We start from the raw sequence: 16740 nt of genomic DNA, 5'->3' as shown, positions 1-16740 counted from the left end.
TATATATATAGACAATCATAACTGTCCCGTCCCATCCCATGCCATCCATGGCTTAGAAAAGGGATGGATAGAGAAAATAAGGCCAAATCAATAATGGCTTGGATCATCGGATCAGTACTATTTTTGCATTGTAGTCTATGAAATGTTTTGGAGTTAATAAACGGTTTAGATTAATCGATTGGACTGTCCAAGTTAACATATGCAAGAACATTATACTTCAGTGCTCTGAGAGTACCAAAGCATCTCTGTTTACTATGGATTTTATGTATAAGCCTCTCCCCATGGTATCAGAATCTAATCACCACCAAAACATATCTGATAAATCCAATCACCACCAAAACCCATCTTTGTCAATCCCACAATTCCTCATTTCCATACCTCCTGCCCGCCCGCCCTTTCAACACCCCTCTAAAAACACATTCCAGCGACCTTCCTCAATTACGGTGAAAACTCAATCCGTTTCAAAACCCATCTCTGCCAGCAACCATCCTAAAACAAAAAACACAAATAGGCAGAATGGGAAAGGTAAAAAAAAAAAAAACCGACCTCTACCACTCCACATCTTTGGGGCATCTGAAATGGAAATGCCGACGTTGAAACTTTCTAGAGGCCCACCTCATGTTTATATGCCATCCAATACCCAATAACTCTTGTGGCTCACAGGAAGTTTTCAATGGTGGTTGTTAAATCACCACTGTTTCTTGTAGTGTGGTCCATTTGAGATTTGAATATGCCTTATTTTTAAAATGACGTCCTAAAATGGGCAAGCTGGATAAACGGAGTGGATATAACACAGACATCAATTCTTCGCATCGGATTCCACTTTCTTGTGCCCCACATGATTTGCCCCCAACATGATTTATTTATTTATTTATTTCATTTTTTAGTGGTTTTATTCAAAGGTGGTGGAGATTGAATGGTTACAATTGTTGCGGTTTGGGGCTTTTTAAAGAAAAATTAAGACGGGAACGGTGAGGTTGAAGGTATTCATGCTAGTGTTAGGTTTCAATTTGGGGACTTTTTTTTTTTTTTCATTTTGGCTAGCAAGAAAGTTGACTAGTCCACAGATATCAGTAGAAATCGAGATCAGCCACTGAAGGCATCACTAGCTAGCTGAAGCAAAATGACTTGTGTTCCAAATGCCGTCTTAAAGCCTATTACAGTAGTTTTCTAAATGAAAATCACGCCTATGCCCCATCTAAAATATTAATATTTTCCCCACAAAATAGAGCCGATTAGTTGAATAGACAGGACCAGTGACATGAATTGATTGTATAACAAGTTGGTGATAAATACATGCGTGACCTTTAATTGGTGATCAAAGTGCATTAGTGAGATGAGTAGCACCATGCACCATGCACTATATACTTTTTAATAGAATATTCGTAACTTTGTGTTATTTGGGACAAGCACATGAAGTGGGTGATAGGAAGCATTGGTCAGTGCTCAATGAACCCCATCATATTGTCTATATTTTTTTAAAGTAGTCCATTTATTTTGCAGAATCATTTTCAAACATAATCCCAAAAATGAGGTACATCCAAATATTAGGTAGACCACACCAAAGAAAACAATGGTGATTAAATGCCTATCATTAAAAACTTCCTAAGTCCTACATTAATGTTTATTTTCCATCAAACCTATTGAATAGGTCACATGGACCTGGATGAAGAGAAAACACAAAGACCAGATTTATCTAAAACATTTGTGCGCAAGAATTTTTTAATGACGAGCATTCAATCATCATTGATTTGTGCAGTCTGGTCCATCTAAGATTTGAATCTGCCTCAATTTTTGGGCTCATGACCTAAACTGATTTGGAAAAATCAATGGATAGCATAGATAAAAATGGATGGATGATATAGATAAAATACATACATTATGGTGGACCTATACAGCTTTTACAATAACACCTTAATTTCCATCTTGATATATATTCTATATCCATGGGGCTTATCAGTTTTCCCAGCTTATTTTAGGGCATGGTCCAAAAATCGAAGCAGGTCCAAATCTTGAGTGGACCATATCACACAAAACGGTGGTCATCGAGAAGTTTTTAATGGTGGCATTCAATCCCCACTGTGTGGTCCACTAGAGAATAGTATATGCTTCATTTTTGGAATGATATCTTAAAATGAGCTAGAAAACCTGATGAACAGCATAGATATACAACAAATACATCGAGGTGAGGGGCCGATTTGAAGCTTATAAATTGAGGGCTTTGGCAAAAAAAAAAAAAGGCGATTTGAAGCTTAGGGTTTATGAGAGGCCGATCGAGAGCCGCGCCCCCTCGAGAAGGAAGAACAGGGCCGATGATGGCACTCGAAAGACTCTGTTCGTGGGGAATCTGCCTTTCAACTGCTCCACAGAAGATCTATTCAAGATATTTCAGAGGTATGGCAGGATCTCAGAGGTATATCTCCCCCTCTTTCCTGGCACAAGCAAATCAAGGGGTTACGCTTTCATCCGCTACATGTATGAAGATGATGCTCGTGGAGCCAAAGGTGTACTAAACGGGCAAAAGATCGACGGAAGGAGGGTTTTTGTGGAAGAGGCCAGATCCAAACCATTTCGCCCATCCTCTTTAGAAAATCTCTTCCACGGAACTCATCAGCCGAACGTAGAGACAAATTAGGAAAAGGTCCCCGCATGGGGTCCCAAACCTTCCCATAGAGGTTGGGAAAAACCCTCTGCCCCAGAGATTTCCCCCTAATATGGTCCAGGATGGTTAATGGCTGACCCAGTGGCTGTCAAGGAGAAGCTTTGGGAGCTACATCTGGGGTTGGTAGGGGTCTCAAGCAGCAAGAAGATTTTTATTCTTCATCTAATTGACGGTATAAGGGCTTCAAAATTCAAGGCCTCTGCCATTGGCGTTGCTAGAATTTCAGACTACCAGTTTTTGATTACCTTTAAAACCAAAGTGGAGCTCTTTGATTTTGCAGCCAACTCACTCTTTTGGGGGGACCTGGGGTTGACTGAAGTGTTTCCATGGACGCCGGAGATATACTTCAATAAGGATGCGACCTAGATCAGATTGTTTGGTATCCCGGCACATGCATGGTTTGAATCAGTGATCAGGGACCTGGGCAAGTCTTACAGCGAAGTGATTTGGATTGATACCATTTCGAGATTCAGGATTTTTCAAAAATTTGCAAGGGTGAAGGTGAAACTGGCTTTGGGCTCACCCCCCCTGATGGTACAAACTCTCATCGTCAACGAAGATTCCTTCAAGATTTTGGCCCAGATTAAGGAATCTACAGCGACCGTAAATGCTGATCCAGATAGCCCTAACCTCTCAAGACAAAGAATCAAAGCAGGATGCTCTAGGGACAGAGTGGTAGACAATTTCGCTAGGGCAGATGACGACATCGGAAACGGTAGCTCAGGTGCTTGGGAAAATACCTCCCCCAACCATACTCCTGTCGGCCCGATTTTTCCTATAGATGGAGAGGAGGAACTGCCCCTTGCATCCCTGACGGTAGGTCTGCCTTCCCTGCATCCCCACACATCCCAACAAGCTGCTGAAAGCTCTGTTCCTGGGGCCACATTGGTCGCGCACCCTACTTCTTCAAACAATGATAAGCACGAAGTTGGAGATAGGAAACCAAACCCCATAATGCATCACCGGAGATTTCTCGGCTAAACAGAAAATGCCGAGCTTGTCGAAGAATCTCAGCCCCCTGCTCAGGTGCGTTCTTATCTAACTGAGAACCAGGTAGATCTCCCAGGCCCTGGAATACCCCCCCTCTCAAAAGCAATTATCCCCTACACTATTTCTTTCTCTAACCATGTAGGGAAGAGGAGGTCCGCTCAGAGGACTTCCAAATCAGCTGATCACTCCCCACTGTCCCCATTATTAAGTCAGAGAGATGGAGAGGATCTAGATGAGGGATCTTCCCCTCGGCTCACCCCATATTTTTGTACTGGGAGTGCAGATCAATCCCATCCCCCTAAAGGGCTCTCAGACGGTTGTATTATAGTCTACAGATAGCTAGACCTATCGGTTGATCTCTCTCTATATCATCTTCACCGGAGTAGACCAGAAAATCATTATCCTAGGAGGCAAGAAGGTGAACGTATGAAGGTAGCCTCTCAGGATTCAGTGGCTCCTGAAAATTTAGATCTCACCTTGCCCTCGCATGGGCGGGAACCTCCTGACGGGCGTGATGCCAGGGTCCACCTTCCCTCTCAAATAGCTGCAGAGGACTCACCCAGCTATGGTGAGGGGCATGTTATTCATGATCAATGCAAAGATGTAAATTAAAGTTCAGTAGAAGCAGCATGGAAAGACAGGCTTAAAAGGTTGCAAAAGAAGGGCATATTTTCAGGGCATTTGTCTGATGGATAACATCCTCATTTGGAACGCCTGAGGTTTGGCCAATGCAGCCACAGTCTGAACTACATCAGATTAATCTGTGAATTTAACCCTTCAATTGTAACCATTCTGGAGTCCATGGCTGCGGATAGGAAGAGGGTGGGAATTGGATTAAAACTTGGTTTTCATGCATCTATCTCCAATGCTGAATTCGGGGCTAAATTTTGGATATTTCACAAAGTAAATCTCTCAACTTCAGTTATTGGAATGTCTAACCAAATTATTTCAATTCATGTCTCTCTCCCAAACTTCCCTACTCCTTGCCGTCTTTCCTTTGTGTACGCTAAATGTTTCAGGTTTAGTAGAAGATTTCTCTGGAATTCTCTGGAATCTCTCACTTCTATGTCTTCTGGTCCATGGGTAGTTTGTGGGGATTTCAATGCAGTGCTTCAGTCCAGCGAAAGGCTGGGTAATAGAAGTCACGATCAGGCCAACTCGGTGGAATTTAGGGACGCAATCGATAAGGCAGGGCTGTTGGACGTAGGTTTTTCGTGTAATAGGTTTACCTGGTGTAACAACCATACAGCAGGCACTAGGGTGTGGGCCAGGCTGGACAAGGTCCTTTGCAATGCGGAATGGACCAACATCTTCAATGGCTTTCAAGTCAAGCATCTCCCGAGGCTGAATTCCGACCACTCCCCAATTCTGGTGAATTTTCCCTCCCCTGCCGCTTCCGTCCCAAGGCCCTTCCATTTTCAACGGATGTGGCTCCTGGATGGCTCTTTTGAGCAACTCATTGTAGATGCCTGGCGTAATCAGATGTCAGACCAACCCTATTTAAACTTGCTGCTAAAGCTCAAGAAACTCAAGGTGCAGCTAAAAGTCTGGAATAAAGAGGTGTTTGGAAATATTTTCCACAACCTCAAAATTGCAGAACAAGATTTGATCCACGTAGAATCCCAGTCCCATTCATCCCTCCCTCATATCAGCAGAGAAGTTCTTGCGGATGCAAGGCACAAGCTCACCAACCTAGAGCTTGTGGAAGAATTTTTTTGGAAATAAAAAGCTTGCAACAATTGGCTTTCTGAGGGCGATTGCAATGCAAAGTTGTTTCATCTTGCCGCTTCAGAGAGAGTTAGAAGGTCCACCATCCATGAAATCCAATTGCATTCAGGGGAAATCACTCCTAATCAAGCATTAATCAAAGAAGAAGGTGTTCATTTCATGAAAGTTGTCCTCTCAGCAACTCCATTTGCTAGCCAGTTTGGGGCTGCTGTCAGTCTATTGGACTGCATCCCTTCCCTGGTTTCAGCTGTAGACAACGAGCTGCTGTTGGCGCCCCCTTCCTTAGATGAAGTCCGAAGCTCTGTGTTTGCACTCTCATCGATGGGGCCCCTGGGCCTAATGGGATTTCTGTGGCTTTCTACCGTGGCTGTTGGAACATTGTGGGCCCTGATATCTTTCTGGATATCAAGGAATTTTTTCAAGGAACTCGGCTCCCTAGAGCCTTTGCTACCACTCTAATTTGCTTAATCCCAAAATCCCAGGCACCGAGAACCTTTGCCGACTTTAGACCAATCAGCCTTTGCAACGTGATCTACAAAATCTTCGTCAAAATCATCATTTCAAGGCTCAGCTCCATTCTCCCCAAGCTGATCTCGGCGGAACAAGGGGCCTTTATAAAAGGTCGATCCATTGCAGAAAATATTGCCTTATGTCAAGAAATATTTACGGACATTGGAAGGAAGGTTAGGGGAGGCAATATAGCCTTCAAACTTGATATGGAAAAGGCCTATGACCGGATTGAATGGAGCTTCCTGAAACAGGTCCTCATCAAGTTTGGTTTCTGCCCGGCCTGGGTTAAGTTGGTGGAATCTTGCTGGAATTCTAATTGGTTCGCAGTCCTTATCAACGGTGAAAGCTGCAGTTTCTTCCAAGCGTCTCGTGGGCTCCCATCTCTCCCAGTCTTTTTATTCTTGTGGCCAATGTGCTCAGTAGAGGTTTCTCCAGGTTGGTGGAAAGCGGCCTTTGCCACCCTTTTAAGCTGAAGCAGGGCTGCAAGCAGGCCACACACCTGCTCTATGCTGATGACATGGTTCTTTTCCTTAACGGTGGTTGTAGATCTCTCGGTGCAGTCCGTTCTTTTCTCTCAGCCTTCCAAGAGGTGTCTGGCCAGAAAATTAACCAAAGGAAAAGTGCCTTTTACTACTCTCCAAAGTTGCTAGTCTCCAGGATTCGAAGCATTGAGAGATACCTTGGGATAAACAATTCCACCTCAGCCCTCACCTACTTGGGTGTCCCTATTGCGGTAGGGCGAATAAGATGTAGCCGTTTCAAGCCCTTATTGGAAAAGGTGGCCTCCAAAATCTAGGGGTGGAATGCCAGAGTTCTTTCTCAGGGGAGCAGATTAACTCTTATCTCCTCTGTCCTGTCCAGTATTCCAATCCACTTCCTGGCGGCAACGATTATCCCGAAGAAAGTTCTATCATCTTTGGAAGCTAGCTTTGCAAACTTCTTCTGGGGTTGGAGGAATGGTAAGAAACTTCATTGGAGGAATTGGGGGGTTATCTCTCTCCCAAAAGAAGAGGGGGGCTTGGGAATCAGGAAACTTAAGGAAGTTATGGTTGCTTTCTAGTTGAAGATGGCTTGGGCCATTCAATTTGGGAGCAGGTGTTGAGGGTCGAATATTGCATATCAGACCCCGATTACTGCCTGATTTTACGTACACAATAATGCCTAATGTTATAATTTAATCGTGTTTTTGTTGCAGAATGTAATAAGGTGCTTTGATTGAAAAAGAGTATTAAAAGCCTAGATTTAACGCTCCAAAGTCACCAGAGCAAGGAATGGACTCCAGGGGACCGAGATCGATGGATATACACGCCAGAGATCCGAGAAAATTGAGAAACTGAAGCTCAAGTGGCCTGAAAGTTAGTTAGAATGCAAGATCACAGGGTTTCCACCATCCACTTGGCTCTAAACTTCATACATGGCCTGAGGACCATAAATTAACCGTACACATCAAATTTCAGCCATTAGATCCTCGTGGAAGTGGCCCAACAGAGAGATCAGAGGGCGCTAGCCATTAAAGAGCATCTTGGCAATCCATAAGTAATTAAGGCTCAAACTTAGGCGTTAAAAAGAGCATGAAAAATAACAAATCCTAGTGAAATTTTGTGTCATTTGCATGGTGCAATCAGGAGATACTGAAGGCAGAAGTTATAACAAAAGAGAAGGGTAAATTTGTAAATAGATGTGCCATGCATGGCATCAAGCGTACGTGAAGCCGATTGTATTTTTAACGGTGAATGTTGTCCATACATCGGTTAAGCGTGTGGCCCACCCTAAAGTCGGATCTACTTTAAACTAGAGGCCATGGGCCAACACTATGTACAGGAGCCGATGGAGGGAGTGGATTTCTAGGACAAGCATCGCAGTGGACCCCACCTATTTTTTGCGCAAAACATCCAAATAGAGACGTTTCGCACGTCCAGTGACGGACGTGTTCCCACTGGGTTTTGACAGTGGGCCCCACCCATCATTCCATTAGATGATCTGACCCGTCCATTTGCTCTGGAGGATGGCCAAGACCCTGGATATGATTCCTTTCTGGTCCCATACAAGCGATCGTGTGAATTTCTTATCCAAACGGAAGACGGACGGTGCAATGAAACGTTTCGTGGGTCATAACGAATATAACCCAAAATCAGTCAATTCTAAATGGTTTTTCGAGTAGAATCTACTGGATGGCGTGGATTTCGCAAAAGTCAGCTGAAGTGGGCCCCACCGAGCATCAGCGCAGCTCCCCTGCGTATGGATTACGCACATACAGCGCGTCCGAAATTTGCCCAGATTCTCTGGGCTGTTACATGTCCATAAAGAGGATCGGATGGACGATCCTGACCATCCAAAGTCACAAGAAAAGGGTTCTGACCCTGTCCAAGAAGTCGAATTTTCCAGACCGTGTGATCCTTTGTCCCCGATGCACTTCAAACGCAGCTGTCCATGCGTGCACAGTTTGATTCCATTGCGAACTACAGAAATAGTGTCGGTTCTTTCGACTCTGGCCACCGACGCATCTCCACCGACTCCCTGTCCATATAAAGGAGAAGAGGGAGAGAGCAGGGGGGAGATCGGGGGAGCTTGGACGTGAAGCACAGGATAGTTTGTTTTTTTTTTATTTTTGTTTTTTTTCCTTTTCCTTTCTTTTGAGATTTAGTTAATCAAAATTATGTTTGGCTAAACCCCTTAGCTAAGGCTAAGAGGTGAAGCTTGTAGCGTGATGGGAGAATTTATGCATGTGCCTTTTGTTTAGATTGAAGGGATTTTGATTTAATTTTATTATGGGAATATTTTTAGTTTTTAATGGTCTGTTGTGACTGAAATTATAATGGGTCTGTGATGACTTTGAGTATTTCTTTTTCCTTATTTTTATTATGACGTCAGGAAGCCCTATTGTTCGTCATCGTCTCTTGGGCATGGTTGGATGTCAGTACCCTTCCTAACCTTCATAATCATCTGATTGATTGTTAATTAGTTTAATTCTGTTGTTTACTTTGTCTCCTGGGCATGGTTTGGTGATGGAATCCATTCTAATTCATATATCTTTCATCTCTTAAAAACTATATCAAAGGAAGTTCAGTCTTGATTTTCATGAGGATGGGACTCTAAGTCCAGTTGAGTTCTCGAAACAGGCATAAGATCTCCCTGATCTCTACAAGTGGATCCTCTGAATCCCTAGTTTCCTTTCCTTGAATTCTTTAAGTTTTAGATTAGTATTTCATCATTATTCCTCAAATTCAATCGATTTAGATTTCATCTTGGTCTAGTTCTATTTCTACTTGGTTTCAAAGTACGTACAGGTTTCAGTCCCTTGGGATTCGACCTCGGTCTCACCGAGTTTATTACTACATCACAACCCTATACTTGGGGAGTGAACAAGTTTTTGGCGCCGTTGCCGGGGATTGACGGTTTCATTTTCTAAAATCAAAGGCTAACAGAAAGAAAAAGAATGATCTATGAGGCACGTTTTAGTTTAGGTTTGGGTGTCCTGAATGCTCTTGTGATTGCCAATGATATCATGAAATAATGAATTGAATCTTAATGTTGATAAGTCGAGACTAGACTATATACTCAGGGATCCTAATGTTTAGAATTTTTTCTAATTGATGGATTACTACTTTAAGTTGAATGTGAAATTACTGTGGGCTTGAGTTCAGGAGAAAATAATGCCCAACATTCATGAATCTTAGATTTCTTGTATCTAAATCGCTTTTCAAAATATCACTCGAGTACATAGAAATTATCCTGTATTTTTTAACTTATCTTTCGCATACTTTTCTCGGGACTAGCAAAATGCTAGTTGGGGGTTGTGTTGAGGGTCAAATATTACATATCAGACCCAATTATTGCCTGGATTTACAAGCATGATACCGTTCAATGGCCCGATTTAATTGTGTTTGTGATGCAGAGTGTATTGACGAGCATGGATTGAAAAGGATGCTAAAGGCATGGATTTAACGCTCAAACATCACCAAGGCATTGGACGGGACTCCATGGGACCAAGATAGAGGATTTACACGCCGGAGATCAAAGAAATTCTAGTCACTCACTTTAAACAGGCCTGAAAGACGTCCATAATGCAAGATCACAGGGTTCCCACCATCTGATCGGCTCCAAACTCTATACATGGCCTGAGGACCATAAATGAACCGTACACGTAAAATTTCAGCTCCTGGATCCTTGTGAAAATGGCCCAATGGACAGATCAGCCTATAAATATCTGATCTGAGGCCCACTTGATATCTGGATATGCTTCAATTTTGGTCTCAACCCCTTAAATCAGATGAGAAAAGAGATGGACGGGGTGGATTTTTCACATACATCATAGTGGACCCCACGTGTACATGTGGGAGTGCACAGGCGGTGCACTCCCACAATGCACCAGGTTGGCCGCCCGGTCAAAATGGGGGCTGACCCATCTCTCCGTAAAACATCCAGCGGACGGATAGCAGCCATCTGGTTTTGAGTTGTGGGGCCCATACATCGTTCAAACGATAGATCTGGACCGTCTATTCGATCCTTTGGACGGCCAAGACCAACGTATAGGTGTCCGTTTGCCACCTTGCAAGCATTTGTGTGAAGATCTTAGTGGAACGGAAGATGGACGGTAAAATGGAAAATTCAGTTAACCGCATCAAAAGCAATCCAAAAGCAGTCATTTCTGACCGAAATTTCAAGAGGAATTCGGTGGACGGAATGGATTTCTCAAAACAAAATCAAAGTGGGCCCCACCGACTTCAACAGCGAACCCATCCTTGCGCAGACCCTGTTTTTCTTGTCCGGGAAAACCGGGACTTCCAGGCCGTTCCACAATCAAGATCATGATCGGTTCGTTGATCTGAACCGTTCAAAGTCTTCCAATGGGGCCGCCTTCCGTCACCAAGGAGTCTGAATGGCTCAGATCTCGAAATCAGCTACTCCATCGTCCCAAGATTCGGGCCAAACGCAAGTGAGTCAGATTCTTCTGCGTAATAGAGGCCACCGACTCCAGCCTCTTGGGATGTACTCCATTCCCCTGCCCCTGACATGTATAAAATACAAGAGAGAAGAGAGAGGGAGGGGATTGGAATTAAAGGGGACCAGAGGGGAGACGTCAGTAAGAGAGAAAGATTGAGAGTGTTTTTTATTCATATTTTGTGAGATCTAGCCTCATCATGTCCATCAGTGGCTAGACCTCTTAGCTAGGGCTAAGAGGTGAAACTTGTAGTCTGACGGGAGAGACTTTGCTTGTGTCTCTTGTTTAGGCTGACTGATGTTGATTTTAGTTTAATTAAAAGGAATACTTTCAGTTTTTTTAATGGTTTGTTGTGACTGAAATTACAATAGATCTGCAATGGCTTTGAGTATTTCTTCCTCCTTTTGATGTTTATGACGTCAAGAAGCCTTGTTGTTCACCATCGTCTCATGGGCATGGTCGGATGACGGTACCATTCCTAACCTTCATGCATTGTTAATTGGTTGGTAATTAGTTTAATTCTGTTGTTTCTTTTGTCTCCTGGGCATGGTTTGGTGATGGAATCCATTCTAATTCATATACCTTTCATCTCGTGAAAATTAGATCAAGTAAGTTCAGTTTAATTTCCATGATTCTTGATGCAGGCATAAGATCTCCCTGATCTCTACAAGTGGATCCTCTGAATCCCTAGTTTCCTTCTTCTGAATTCCTTAAGTTTTAGAGTAATATTTCACTATTATTCCTCAAAAATCATTCGATTTAGATTTCATCTTAATCTAGTTCTCGTTCTATTCAGTTTCAGATAATGTACAAGTATCAGTCCCTTGGGATTCGACCTCGGTCTCACTGAGTTTATTATTACATCACAACCCTATACTTGGGGAGTGGGGAGATTAGGTTTCCTAATCAGTGTTTTCTTGATCTTGAGCAAAAATTGTGAAAATGGACGGTAAAATGGAAAATTCGACTTCTTGGACGGGGTCAGAACCCTTTTCTCGTGACTGTGGACGGTCAGGATCGTCCATCCGATCCTCTCTATGGACATGTAACAGCCCAGAGAATCTGGGCAAATTCCGGATGCGCTGTACGTGCGTAATCCATACGCAGGGGAGCTGCGCTGATGCTTGGTGGGGCCCACTTCAGCTGACTTTTGCGAAATCCACACCGTCCACTAGATTCTGCTCGAAAAACTATTTAGAATTGACTGATTTTGGGTTAGATTCGGTGTGGCCCACGGAACGTTTCATTGCACGGTCCGTCTTCCGTTTGGATAAGAAATTCACACGATCGCTTGTATGGGACCAGAAAGGAATCATATCCAGGGTCTTGGCCATCCTCCAAAGCAAATGGACGGGTCAGATCATCTAATGGAATGATGGGTGGGGCCCACTGTCAAAACCCAGTGGGAACATGTCCGTCACTGGATGTGCGAAACGTCTCTATTTGGTGTTTTGCGCAAAAAATAGGTGGGGTCCACTGCGATGCCTGTTCTAGAAATTCACTCCCTCCATCGGCTCCTGTACATAGTGTTGGCCCATGGCCTCTAGTTTAAAGTAGATCCGACTTCAGGGTGGGCCACACGCTTAACCGATGTATGGACAACATTCACCGTTAAAAATATAATCGGTTTCATGTACGCTTGATGCCATGCATGGCATATCTATTTACAAATTTGCCCTTCTCTTTTGTTATAACTTCTGCCGTCAGTATCTCTTAATTGCACCATGCAAATGACACAAAATTTCTCTAGGATTTGTTATTTTTCATGCTCTTTCTAACGCCTAAGTTTGAGCCTTAATTGCTTATGGATTACCAAGATGCTCTTTAATGGCTAGCGCCCTCTGATCTCTCTGTTGGGCCACTTCCACGAGGATCTAATGGCTGAAATTTGACGTGTACGGTTAATTTATGGTCCTCAGGCCATGTATGAAGTTTCGAGCCGAGTGGATGGTGAAAACCCTGTGATCTTGTATTCTGACTAACTTTTAGGCCACTTGAGCTTCAGTTTCTCAATTTTCTTGTATCTCTGGTGTGTATATCCATCGATCTCGGTCCCCTGGAGTCCATTCCTTGCTTTGGTGACTTCGGAGCGTTAAATCCATGCTTTTAATACTCTTTTTCAATCAAAGCTCCTTATTACATCCTGCAGCAAAAACACGATTAAATTATAACATTAGGCATTATCGTGTACGTAAAATCAGGTAGTAATCGGGGTCTGATATGCATTATTCGACCCTCAACACAACCCCCAACCAGCATTTTGCTAGTCCCAAGCAAATTATGCAAAAAATAAGTTGAAAATTACAAGACAATTTCTATAAAATCGAATGATTTTTGAAAAACAACCCAGATCCTAGAATTCTATGATTCATGAATGTTGGGCATTACTATCTCCTGGACTCGAGCGCACGATAACTTCATAGTCGAGTTCAAAGTATTAATCCATCAATCAGAACAATTCTAAACATCAAGTTCCATGGGTGTATAGTCTAATCTCGGCTTATCATCATTAAAATTCACTTCTCTATCTCAGGATATCATTGGTAACCAACACGAGAATTACCAAAACTTGCCTCACAAATCATCTTTTCATCATTTTTTTTTGCTTTTGATTTTTCTAGTAAAAGTAACGTCAAGAAGGGGAATCAAATCTTCACCTACAGGGAGCAAACCTATGATAAAGACTGTACACCCAACTTTTTTGACATATCATCCATGGAGAATTAAATCTACACCTATAGGGAGCAAACCTATGGTGTAGACTATTCGCCCAATCCTTTTAATTTCTTAGGTTAGTTCCTTTTAAGCTTAGTGATCACCAAGTTAATCCTTTAATATCGAACTGAACCCTTAATGTGCAAGCGAGACTTGTTTTGTGAAATCCTGACTCAATCAATATTTAAAACCTCTAATCATGGATTAATAGTTCGAACTTAACTGTGAAATCTAACAAATAGTTGAATCCAAGAGTCATAAATTCCAACATCACTTATCTTGTAATTCTAAATCCAAGATGACCGTCAAAATCACTTCGAATTCATACGAAATTCCAGAAAAATTTTAAAAATTTCACAATTTTTGCTCAAGACCAAGAAAACACTGATTAGGAAACCTAATCTCCCACCCCCAACCTAAAATCTACATTGTCCTCAATGTAAAAGAAATAAGCATGTAATGCACATGGGACAACGAAAATATAAGAGGAGTGATGGAAAGATAGTACCTGGACGAAAGAATCAAGAGGCTTTCCAAAGATATCTACGTAGGAGCGGGTCAGCATAAGAGAGAAACCAACAGAAGAAAAATAAAAATAACAAAAATAAAATCCTACCTACACCACTTTCGCAGGTGCTCTCGATTGCATTTAGCATATGCAACAAGCCTTTAAACCCCTAAGTTGCCCCTAGTGGACGAGTTGTAGTCTCGTGAGGGTTTGCAGCAATGTTACCCATAAACATTGAACTAACTAACTAGGAAAATGAAATGGAATGAAAAGTTAGATTGGCTCCCATGAGCGCTAAGTTTACCGTTTATCCTAAAACAGCATAAAGGAAACTACCCTAGTCCTAAGAAAGCAAGGAAAAACTACTGAGTCAAGCCGCAAGGTTCCTCTTCCGGCCAATATCTTGATAAGTTTCTCAGTAAGTTCCTCAACAGGATCATCCAAAAGCCCTTTTTGCAATAGGCTTGGACGCCTTGGAGCATGACCTTCCAGAGAAACTTATGTACCTCATAAGAAATTTTCTGTTGAAGTGCTTGAGGTATCCATAGCATATACGATTCACCTGTGATAGAAGAAGTTTCATCGTTAGTATCCCATAGTGAATCAGAAACTACAGGTAGATAAAGTTTAGAAAACTTCGCAAGAAGTAATGTAGTCTTAACACATTCCGAAGTGTCAGTCTTCGGTTCAATTTTCAGTTCCTCCTCCCTTAATGGTAAACATTTAGGATCTGTGGAAGAAGGGGCTTCAGAGTAAGGGTTCGCTTGGTCCGTGACAAGTACCGAGATAGTGTCATGTAAGGAGTCCACCTTTTCTTGTATCATGAGGTCGTTGGAATCCACAAGGTGTGTCAAGCATGAGTTCAAAGATGTGGGAAAGTCAGCTGGGAGTGACTCGTCTCCTGCATTGAAATCTGTGATGATGAGCCCAAGGATTCCATCGTCTTTTGAAGTGGATGGACGCATGCTCTCTTGCTCCAGTCCTACACAGACAAATAGAGGGTCAGTAGACGAAGTATTGATGTGCGAACTCTGTTGAAGAGAAAGTGAATCGTCAAAATCCAATCGTTCAGATGGTGGCCTCAACTGGGTGGTCTTAAATTTCAGAGTCGTATCGAGTGACTCGTCCATCTCCCGAATCATATCATCATGTAATTCAGGGGAGTAGTCCAAACATGTCTCACAAGAGATAGAAGGGTTGGTTGTAATGAGCTCATCCACTTTTAAATCAGATATGTCAGGTGAGTGGAGTAGCTCATTATGACCACTCACTTCGTGCACTTCTTGATCATTGACCTGGACCAAACTTGAGATTAATTCCAGGGGAACTGGGGCTGCACATTCATGATCGTCATCCCAATACTCATCATATTCTAGTTCAGTGCAGTGCACATTTGGGATGGGATCACTTTCCTCGCATTCTATTCCCAGATTGGGTTGAGGTTCACATAAACCAATCTCTCCTTCATCATTGAAATCTAGTGTATCTTATGAGTGAAGTATATCATCATCATTATATTTGAAAGACACCCATGTATCTCCACCATTCTTTTGAATAGTCATTGAGATCGACTCATCGGAGAATTGAACCGTATACTCATTAATGGAATCCAACTCCTCATTCCAAATTTCAGATTTCTTTAAAAGCGAGTGAGGATCACTTTCCTTGTATTGTATTTCTGGATTGGATTGTAGTTGGGATGAGCGAGCTTCCTCTATCCTATCGAGGCGCGAATTGAGTGCTTCCATTGCTTTTCTAATTTCAGCAAGACCCTCCATGTTATGCTAAAATGAATTCTCTTGGATCGTTTCTGGTTGGTTCTTAAAGGTAGGGTATCCAAGAGAATAATCATTACAATATATTGTTGGTTCATCTTCCCAGTTTTGATGGTTCCACTGGTTATAGTCATACTGATCATACATGGGAGAACATGATGGTTGATAATAATCCTCATTTCCATAATTATGATCGTATACAGACCTATTAGCCGATGGAGCATAACGTTCTAGTCGGTTCTCAATGTCGGTTCTCGATGGAGAAAAATCTTGATGTATACGTTGAATTCCAAAACCCTCAGGCATTCTCCAAAACTGCTTATCCATCTCAGCATAGACACGTACCCAAGCTTCCATGGTGAACCTTAATTCTGATTCTAATCCTAGAAGAAAATAAAAAATTCCTATAGCAGTACAGAAAGTAAGAGGAGAAGTTAGAAGGATGTTACCAAATGAGAAGTTCCTATGTTAAGATCCTGCAAAAGAAAACAAAAGAGATTAGTCTTTAAAATAGAAAGTCTAAAGTTAGAAAGTTCTTACAATTGAAATAGAAAGTTAGTTTTTAAAAAGGAAAGTTCCCTAAACCCTAAGCTAAGTTAATTTCTAAAAAGAAGACCTAGAATTAGAAAGTTTCTAAAATAGAAAATCTAAACCTAAAATAAAAAAGTTTCTAAAAATAAACTAATTCTTAAAAAGGAAAGTTTTCAAAAATAAAATAAAGGAAAGATGAGTTAGTTTCTAAAATTAGAAAGAATTTCTAAAAAGGGAAATAACTAACCTAGTTTCTAAAAACAAAAGAGGAAAGTTTCTAAAAATAAACTAGTTCCTAAAAATAGAAAAATACTAGAATTAGAAAATTTTCAAAACTCAAACCCTAATTCTAAAAATAGAAAAAGTAGAGGAATTAGAA

At 41.9% G+C, this 16740-nt stretch overlaps 2 protein-coding genes across 2 annotated transcripts; both read left to right on the top strand.

Annotated features, from left to right (window-relative positions):
• The first annotated feature begins 281 nt into the window (after positions 1-281).
• LOC131230564 (RNA-binding protein with serine-rich domain 1 homolog) lies at positions 282-2635 on the top strand. Its single transcript, XM_058226469.1, has 2 exons — positions 282-525; positions 2241-2635. The coding sequence occupies exons 1-2, from the start codon at positions 282-284 to the stop codon at positions 2633-2635; spliced, it is 639 nt and encodes a 212-aa protein (XP_058082452.1).
• Positions 2636-4078: 1443 nt separating this feature from the next.
• On the top strand, positions 4079-7105 carry LOC131230563 (uncharacterized). The gene is made up of 6 exons (XM_058226468.1): positions 4079-4220; positions 5382-5749; positions 5863-6209; positions 6311-6623; positions 6714-6849; positions 7086-7105. Exons 1-6 carry the CDS (start codon positions 4079-4081, stop codon positions 7103-7105), a joined length of 1326 nt encoding a protein of 441 aa, XP_058082451.1.
• Positions 7106-16740: the final 9635 nt, after the last annotated feature.

Source organism: Magnolia sinica, chromosome 17 (assembly GCF_029962835.1).
Source record: "Magnolia sinica isolate HGM2019 chromosome 17, MsV1, whole genome shotgun sequence".
In the NCBI taxonomy this organism is placed as follows: Eukaryota; Viridiplantae; Streptophyta; class Magnoliopsida; order Magnoliales; family Magnoliaceae; genus Magnolia; species Magnolia sinica.
Note: the sequence above shows the minus strand (reverse complement) of the source record. Positions and strands in the feature narration are given on the sequence as shown.

Bases quoted from the DNA above. Each gene is read 5' to 3' on its own strand.
- LOC131230563 (XM_058226468.1), top strand. From the start codon at position 4,079: ATGAAGGTAGCCTCTCAGGATTCAGTGGCTCCTGAAAATTTAGATCTC. The intron at 4,221-5,381 runs GTGAGGGGCATG...GGAAATAAAAAG, and splicing joins AGAGGACTCACCCAGCTATG to CTTGCAACAATTGGCTTTCT. The intron at 6,850-7,085 runs GTAAGAAACTTC...TTTTTGTTGCAG, and splicing joins CTTCTGGGGTTGGAGGAATG to AATGTAATAAGGTGCTTTGA.
- LOC131230564 (XM_058226469.1), top strand. From the start codon at position 282: ATGGTATCAGAATCTAATCACCACCAAAACATATCTGATAAATCCAAT. The intron at 526-2,240 runs GTAAAAAAAAAA...AAAAAAAAAAAG, and splicing joins AAATAGGCAGAATGGGAAAG to GCGATTTGAAGCTTAGGGTT.